Below are 7650 nucleotides of genomic sequence, written 5' to 3' on the forward strand. Positions count from 1 at the left end.
CGCCCACCCAGTCTGTGCCATTGCCCCCACCATCCCAGCCCCCCCCCCCCGCCTCAGGCCACGCCCGCTCTCCTGGGGTGGGGGCACTCTGCGAGCTCCCCCGCACGACCCGCCCTTTCCATCCGCCTCGCCTCCAGTATTCCCGCGCGCCCCGCCCCTTCTGTTGGCTCCGCCCCCAGCAGGCCGGGCCCTCCCCCTCTGCCCCGCCCTCCCGAGGCCGCGGCCCCCACCCCTCTACTAGCCCCGCCCCGCCCTTGCACCTTGCAGCTGTCCCGGCGGCGGCTGCTCTCCGCGCACATCATGCTCTTGGTGATGATGCCGTCATGGTACTTGCGCAGGTTGCAGGTGGCGCGGTCGAGCACCGGCAGGCGTAGGTGCTGCAGGCGGTCGGGTCGCCGGCCAGCGTGGCTGATCACGCCCCAGCCGGCCACGTCGCAGAGCGTGCCGGCCGCCACGTCGCGGTCCTCGCGCTGCCAGGGCAGGGGCTGCACGGCGGGGCCCAGCACGGCCTTCTCAGAGAGCTGGGGGTTGGGGCGGAAGGGGATGTTAGGGTCGGGGCGGGCGCGGGGGCGGGGGCCCCGGGGCAGCAGTGGGGACTGGGGCTAGACTCAGCAGACCTGCAGCAGGAGGAGGTCGTGGTCGATGGTGTCCGGCCGGCTGTCCGGGTGGGGCACTGCGCGTAGCACGTCGTACAGGCGCTTGGAGGGCTCCGGCTGTGACAGGGAGTGCGCGCCCAGGAGCACCTGCAGCTTCCCGTCGGCCCTGGGAGTGGGGTGGACCCACATCAGAGCCACGTTCCCGCCCCACCTCACCCCACCCCACCCCGTCCCGCTCTTTGCCCCAGGCCACTCACACATCCTCCAGGCAGTGCGCTGCGCTCATCACCCACTGCTCGGCCATCAGGAAGCCTCCGCACACGTGCTTGCCGTTCACCTGCACGGATGCCATGTAGGGCCGCGAGTGGGACATGGCCTCTCGGCCGCCCAGGATCCTGCCGCGGGGCTGAGCCGCTGGAGGTAGGCAGGTCGGCGTGAGGACTTCGGGGGTGACTGCAGCCCCCCGCTAGGATTCCCTCTCTACCCCGAGGCTCCAGCACCCCTCAGACCTGGAATTCCATCCTTACAATCCTCCCCCACAGAGTTGCAAACTCCGGGGGGCCCAGGGAGGAATGCCCGAGAAGACAGATGATAGGGAGTGACCGAGTCTGGGGCAAACTCCATACCTACACATTGGGCCTGAGGCTTCAATTTAAACATAAGGAAAGCCGGACTGTCCAAACCCAACACCCCTGCCGGCCATTTGCCCCTCGAGCTGCCGGTTTTCCAGTGTGTAGAAAGCTAGGTTCAAAGTTTTGAGAATTCCCCCTGGTGGTCCAGCGGTTAGGACTTGTTGCTTTCACTGCCGAGTGCATGGGTTCAATCCCTGGTGGGTGAACTAAGATCCCACAAGCTGCGCAGCCCGGCCCCCTCCTCCCCACCAAAAAAAACCACCAAAATTTTGAGAATTCCTTGGTTTTCAGAGCCTTCTGTTCACGTGAAACCTGTCCCCTCCCTGCCCGCTTAGGGGGGCTGGAGGACAGTCCTGTTTGACGGAGCAGGCCCCCTGGCTGACCGCCCTGCAGGCTGGTGGCCCCCAGCGGTCACCGCAGGCCCAGATCCACTCACCACACACGGCCGCCCCGAGGAGGATCAGAGCCACCAGGTGCAGGGAGCAGTGCGCCATGATGCTGCCGTGGCCTTGACACTGACCCAGGCCAGGCCCTGGGGGTGCTTTTATGAAGGTGGAAGGGGGCGGGCGCTCCCACAGGCCCTATCAGCAGGGTGGGCAGCAGCCCAGTTGGGTAAAGGGAAGCCGCCTGTCCACCCGCCTCCCCCCGGGGCTCTGGTTGCCTTCCACGGACTTTGGACCAAGAGCATAGACAGGCTGCTGGGCGTGCGTCCCGCCTCTGTGAGCCTGGCCCAGGGCTGGCCCCGGTGTGGGGAGCAGCCCCTCAGGATGGGCAGCAGGCAGGGCAGGGGGGACGGACCTACACCCAGCCCCACGGCCCCGTCTCCCCAGAGTGCCTTTGCAGCCCCAAAGTTTCACAACAGCAGCTGGAAACCACAGTTTGTAAACAACCCACTTCCTCATTTTCTGCTTCTCTCTTCTTTCTCTTCCTCCTGCAACTTGGAGAGGAGGTCGGGTGGGGGTGGGGGAGAGAGGTCATCCAACACCCTTGTCCCTGTTGCTGTGGCTCTGGAGCTTGATACCCCAACAAGTAGAATATTGGAAAGGTGGTGTGTATGGGGCAGCTGGAAAGAGTGTTGGATACAAGTGAAAGAAAAACCGAGGCAAACTGGGTGGAGCCTTCTACAAGGAAATTATGTGGAAAGTTCATGGGTCTACCTTCAGGTGTAACTTGATCCAGTTACCTGAACAAGGTCAGGTTTCTGCCTTTGGTTCCTCCTTTCCTCCCTGATGGCTTTTCTCCTCACCAGGCTCCCCTGTTGTGACCCCAGGGGCCCCAGACTCAGCCCAGGAGCTCAGTCAGCCCCTCCGCAAATTCTCCATCACTCTAGCCAGAATCTCAAGCCTGCCTCTGACTGGCCGAGCTTGGATCTCATGCCCCTACACCGTCACTGTGGGCAGGGGATGGCAGGTTCTGAGGAGCAGAACCTGGGTCACATGGCCCTCTATAAGTTGGGGATGGTGGGTCAACATCTCATGAACCTACTAGTGGGAGATGCTGCGTGGGACCAGAAGGGTGGGGGAGGACCTCAAGCTGTTCCCAGTGGGAACAGTGCACTATCTTTCCCCCCTACTTCTTTTCATGGTGAAAAGAAAAATGGAAAACAACATAGCAAATGTGATTTGTTAGATCCCAACATGTTTTCTTACTCAAATCAGAAACTCTGAAACGAAAGCCCATGCGCATGTGGAGTCCAGATTATGTAATAACAGTGTTGGAAATTGCAACAAAATTTGGAAACGACCCAACAAGACAAGATGGTTCAATAAATAACCCTGCATGTCCCCGGATGCTTTGTTGACATGGAAAGACCGCCAGGGTGTAGTATTAAGTGGAAAAAGTGATTGCAGGGCAGTGGGTCACCTTTCTGAGCCGCTGGCACTTGCGGGGGAGGTGTGCCCCTCTGACAACCTGTGGGAAAACCTGGCAGGCAGGGGGAACAGCAAACGTTAATGACCTTGAGGTGGGACCCCCCCCGGGGGGGCTGCTGCAGGGATGGGGCATTTGAGGATTTGGCACGAGGCGACAGAGAGGGAGAGATTTATCCTGGCCCCCTGGTGTGGGGTCCGGGGTGGGGGAAAGGGTGTTACTTGATGTTACTTCTCTCATTTGCTTGCTTGGGTGATTGTTTCCCCCACCATCAGACTGTGAGCCGAGTGATGGCAGAGGCCACATGTGTCGTGGTCCCCACCTGTGGCCCCAGGAGGTTCCTTCTCAGGCTCAGAGGCAGAAGAGGGGTACAGGCTGGTCGTCTCCCCCAGGGCTGTGACTCCTTCGGGGCTGGGTGTTTCCTTGAGAAACATCTGCTCGGCTTTGCCCCCCGACCCCTGCCAAGGCAGAAGGCTGGGGAGTTGGGGGAGGGATTGTCTCCCCACCCAGTGAGGCCAAGGCTGGCCTGGGACCCCAACCCCTGGCTGGGTCCTTCCCAGATAGCGCCTCACTCTTCCCCACAGGGAAACTGAGGCTCAGAGACAGCAAGCAAGTTGCCCAAAGTCACAGAGCTGGGACTCAAACCCAGGCTCCTGAGCGTGGCTTCACAGCTCTCTGCACCTCCACTTCCTCATCTGTACAGTGGGGCAAGTCATAGGACCTGCCTCGAGGGTGGAGAGGACCAGTTGAGTGAATACTTGCAAAGACTCAGGATGATTTCTATGCCTTGTAAGCACTCACGAACACTTGCTACAGTGCTTTTCATTATCGCCACCTGCAACATTAGTTTAATTATGCTTTATAGGAGGAAAAACCAGAAATGGCAATCAGTATCCTTTTGTAGAGGGTGGGGAAGGGACTTCTTACCCCAATGCCCTGAATTAGCTGCCACCTGGTGGCAGCGTACTCGTGACGTGCCCAAGACATCCTCCTGAGGACTTTTGACACTCGGCTGTACAACCAACAAACACCCAGACACATTCTACAAAACAGAATGTTTTTATTGTGCCAGGGGCTGCATGATGCTGCATGGGAAGGGCCCAGCCAGGGGCAGGCGAGGTGGGGTGACAGGAGAAGCCCCTTCTAGTAGGTCCTGCCCGCAGTGTCCCTAGGGTGGAGAGAGGGGCCGTCATCGTCACCATAGCGGCGGATGATGGAGTTGATCCAGTCTGCAAACTTGGCAACGGAGGCAAAGCTGTCTGGGAAGGTCCCAGAGCCGCAGCCCCCTCGGATGAAGGAATCGATCCCGTGGACCAGCCCGTTGCAGATCAGGGGCCCGCCGGAGTCCCCCTGTGGAGCCAGACAAGTTCGGGAGTCTGGGCTTTCAGTCCCCACCCTCACACCCCCACCCACCCCCTTCAGGGTCGGGGATTCCTTCCACGGGTCTGGCTGTAGTCCTGGTTGCTGCAGCCTGGATGGGAGCGGGGTGGTGGCTCAGGGGGACGTGGGGTACGTACAAAGCAGATGCCAGCATGCTGGCCTGGCACCAGGGTGCACACGTTGGTGGGGCGGCAGAGGGCTGTCACCACAGTCACGTTGAGCTGCTGCAGGACTGGGGACGGCGGCCGGTTCGTGCCCAGCTGGCCCCAGCCCATGGCCACACACTGCACCCCTTCTCCCACGCCTTGGTCCTGGGCGGGCAGCCGGGCCACCTGCACGTTGGTGTTGATGGTGGCCGTTCCGCTGAGCTGCAGCAGGTGGGGCGGAGCAGTGGCACGTCACAGAGGGTGGGGGGGTGACGACCCTCGCCTCTCTGGGCCCTGGTTTCCCCAACCGAGGCTCCACCGTGGTCCGGGGATGTTTCAGAGCAGGACACCCGCCCTGCAGGTTGCCTCCTCCCACTTCAAGCCTCAGTTTCCCCGTCTGTAAAGTGGGAGCAGTCACCGTGGCTCAGGGCATCCCTGGATCTGTCTTGAGTGCAATAGACTATGGGCCACAGCAACGACCATAAAACCCTTGTTCTAGAACATTCCCTGAGAATAATCATAGCTGGGCAAGCAGAGGGGAAAGGCAGGTTTCTCCCTCCAGTCTCCCACTGGCCCGAATGTGGGGAATTTTGCCCCATTTGGCAAAGAAGGAGACTGTCCCTGCCCTCCGCCAGCGGGCACAAAAATACCTTTCTCGCTGTCATCTCATCTAATCTCTGACAGCCCTGCACGGCGGGGTTGGGGTGGGGTGGGGTGGGGGGAGTATTTCTCTCTTTTACAGAGGGGGAGACTGAGGCACACAGAGATGGGGGCGACACCAGGTCTGCGCCCGCCAGCCTTGTCCCCCAGGCTCCTGCCCCTCCCCCGCCGTCCCCAAGCCTCCCCCGGGCCTTTGCACCTGCCCTGACTGCCCCGCCCCCGGCCGCGCACCTGGAGAATCGCGATGTCGTTCTTCAGTCTCAAGGGGTTGAAGCCGTTTTCAAAGACCTGCTGGACCCTGAACGTCTGCCGGGTCTGCTCTCGCCGCCGCAGGTTATGTGCCCCCAGCACCACGCGCACCGACCGGGAGTGCCTGGGGCAGCGGGGGTACAGGAGGTGATTGGGGCGCCCCCGGGGTCGGGAGCGGCGGAGAGACCCCGCCCGAGCGCAGGAGGACCCGCAGACCCTCGCGCCTTCGCCGGAGGGCCCCACCCCGGGCCCGCAGCACGGCCCGCGCGACCCTCGCGCGGCGGGCGGACCGGAACCCGAGATGGGGACGCGCGGGGACACTCACAGGCCGTTCACACAGTGCGCGGCCGACAGCACGAAGTTCCGCGCGATCAGGGTGGCGCCGCAGAAGTGGCGTCCGCGCCTCTGCAGGGACGCCATGAAGGGCCACGCGTGCGGCCTGGCCGGCCGGCCCCCCACGATCTCCGAGGCCAGCGCGGGGCCTGGGGGCAAGGGCGGTGGCGGCGGTGAGCGGCGAGGAGGAGCCCCGCCCCCGCCCGGGAACACCCCCCCCTCCCAGGACCCCACCGGGTCGGCTTCGTGCCGTGCTCGTCGCCCGGAGAGGGGAGGGGGGCCTGCACGGTCCCCCTGCCAGGGCGCAGCTAGATCTGGACTTCACCCGCTGGGAGTCCCCGGAGACCTCGCTGTTCAGACCTGACCACTCAGGACCTCAGCCTCCTCCTCATCCCAGCTCTCACTCCCCATGAGGATGAGGGGGCCGGGAGGGTCCCCAGCAGGTGGAGAGGCAGGAATGGACCCCAGGGACAGACCCGGGCCCCGCTCACCGCCCAGCAGCACGGCCAGCAGGACAGCGGCCAGGGCAGGGCTGGAGGGTCTGCAGCTTTGGATCATGCTTGGGCGGGAGCTCGGGCGTCCCTGCCCTTTGGGCGCACATGCCCCTCTTATAGCCCCCATGCCCGGAGGCCGTTGCAGTTGCCCGTTGGGGGGGGCCCGGTGCCCCCGCTTCCTCTCCCCATCCTGGGATGTGGGGGACGAGGGGGTGATGGGAAGGACGGCGGGGAGAGGATGTGTGCAAGGGGCGGGGCTGGCTCCAGGGGGGTCCCCACATCAAAGGATGCACAATTACATTGGAACGTCAGATACACTTTTTTTTTTTTTTAGCATAAGTATATCCCAAATATAAGCACAGGATGGACTGACGTACAAAGTTAGTCTTTGTTTATCCGACATTCAGAGTTAGCTGGCAGTACTGTATTTTTGCTAAAGCTGGCCACCCCGGCCCAGAGGAGTTGGCTGGGAGGCCCACGTGCCTCAGTTTACCCAGGGCGACGGCAACCGCGTGCACGCAGCCCTGTCCTGACATTTGGGAGGTGTGGCAGGGGTCCCCCCATGAGCTGCCTACCCAGTGGCATGGTGGGGGAACTGGGCTTTGCACCCACGTGCCCATAATGCACGGCTGGAGGGAGACTTGCTGCCTCTTCCTCAGCCTTGGGTCTCCCTCTTCGAGCCCGGCCTCCCAGCCTCTCTTTGGTTGTTGCTCCTAACGGGGAACTCACTCCCACCTGGGACCTGGTCAGTCTCTGGGGGCCCTCAGAGGTTCTGGGATGGAATCCCTCCCACCCCCACCCCACCCGCACCCCTCCGAGCTTCTCTGAGCCCCCTTCCAGCCTGAGGCGGAGGAAAAAATTCCCGCCCAGGCCTGGAGGCTGGACCGTGGATCTCCAACCAAGTCTGAGAGCTTCAGCCTGAACCTCGGAAGACCTCAAACCGAGCAATGGAGATGGGGTCCGCCAGGGCCAGTTCCCCAGCCCCGTGGCCCCCGTTCACCTTCCCAGCCCCCACCCCCCCTCGTCCCAGGCTGCTCCAGCTGCAACGGCCGTAGCCAAGGCTGTCGCAAGAAGCAACGTTCTCCTGGCTCGGAGCAGGGTTCAGGGGAGGGAACCAACGGATCCATCTGCAGGAACAGGCGGGCGGGGGCCCTCAGGGACACCCAGAGGCGGGCTGGGGCTGGAGTCCAGTTTGCCCCTGGGCTCCTCCTTGGTGTGTGGCCACAGGCAAGCAAACCCCCATCTCTCCCCTCTCGGCGGGGTCCCCACCCTGTTGAGTTAAAGTTACCAT

The 7650-nt window shown here is 62.6% G+C and overlaps 2 protein-coding genes across 2 annotated transcripts in view; both read right to left on the minus strand.

Moving 5' to 3' along the window:
• The window catches only part of CFD (complement factor D), a 2627-nt gene extending 683 nt beyond the window's left edge, over positions 1-1944 (minus strand). The window contains exons 1-4 of the mRNA XM_007130147.4: positions 1665-1944; positions 854-1010; positions 618-762; positions 261-521 (exon numbers count right to left, since the gene is read on the minus strand). Coding sequence (XP_007130209.1) covers positions 261-521; positions 618-762; positions 854-1010; positions 1665-1722 — 621 coding nt within the window. The 5' untranslated portion in view covers positions 1723-1944. The remainder of the gene's footprint in view (positions 1-260; positions 522-617; positions 763-853; positions 1011-1664) is intronic.
• A 2193-nt stretch (positions 1945-4137) lies between these two features.
• ELANE (elastase, neutrophil expressed) lies at positions 4138-6486 on the minus strand. The gene is made up of 5 exons (XM_007130146.3): positions 6357-6486; positions 5858-6014; positions 5515-5656; positions 4615-4845; positions 4138-4447 (listed from the first exon to the last, which is right to left on the minus strand). Exons 1-5 carry the CDS (start codon positions 6484-6486, stop codon positions 4241-4243), a joined length of 867 nt encoding a protein of 288 aa, XP_007130208.3. The 3' UTR covers positions 4138-4240.
• Between the last annotated feature and the right edge of the window lie 1164 nt (positions 6487-7650).

This window comes from Physeter macrocephalus, unplaced genomic scaffold (genome assembly GCF_002837175.3).
Source record: "Physeter macrocephalus isolate SW-GA unplaced genomic scaffold, ASM283717v5 random_1269, whole genome shotgun sequence".
Taxonomy (NCBI): Eukaryota; Metazoa; Chordata; class Mammalia; order Artiodactyla; family Physeteridae; genus Physeter; species Physeter macrocephalus.

Coding starts and splice junctions, on each gene's coding strand:
- ELANE (XM_007130146.3), bottom strand. CDS start 6,486: ATGGGGGCTATAAGAGGGGCATGTGCGCCCAAAGGGCAGGGACGCCCG. Junction 5,657..5,857: donor GCGCACTGTGTGAACGGCCT/GTGAGTGTCCCC, acceptor CCGCTGCCCCAG/GCACTCCCGGTCGGTGCGCG. Junction 4,846..5,514: donor ACGACATCGCGATTCTCCAG/GTGCGCGGCCGG, acceptor CACCTGCTGCAG/CTCAGCGGAACGGCCACCAT.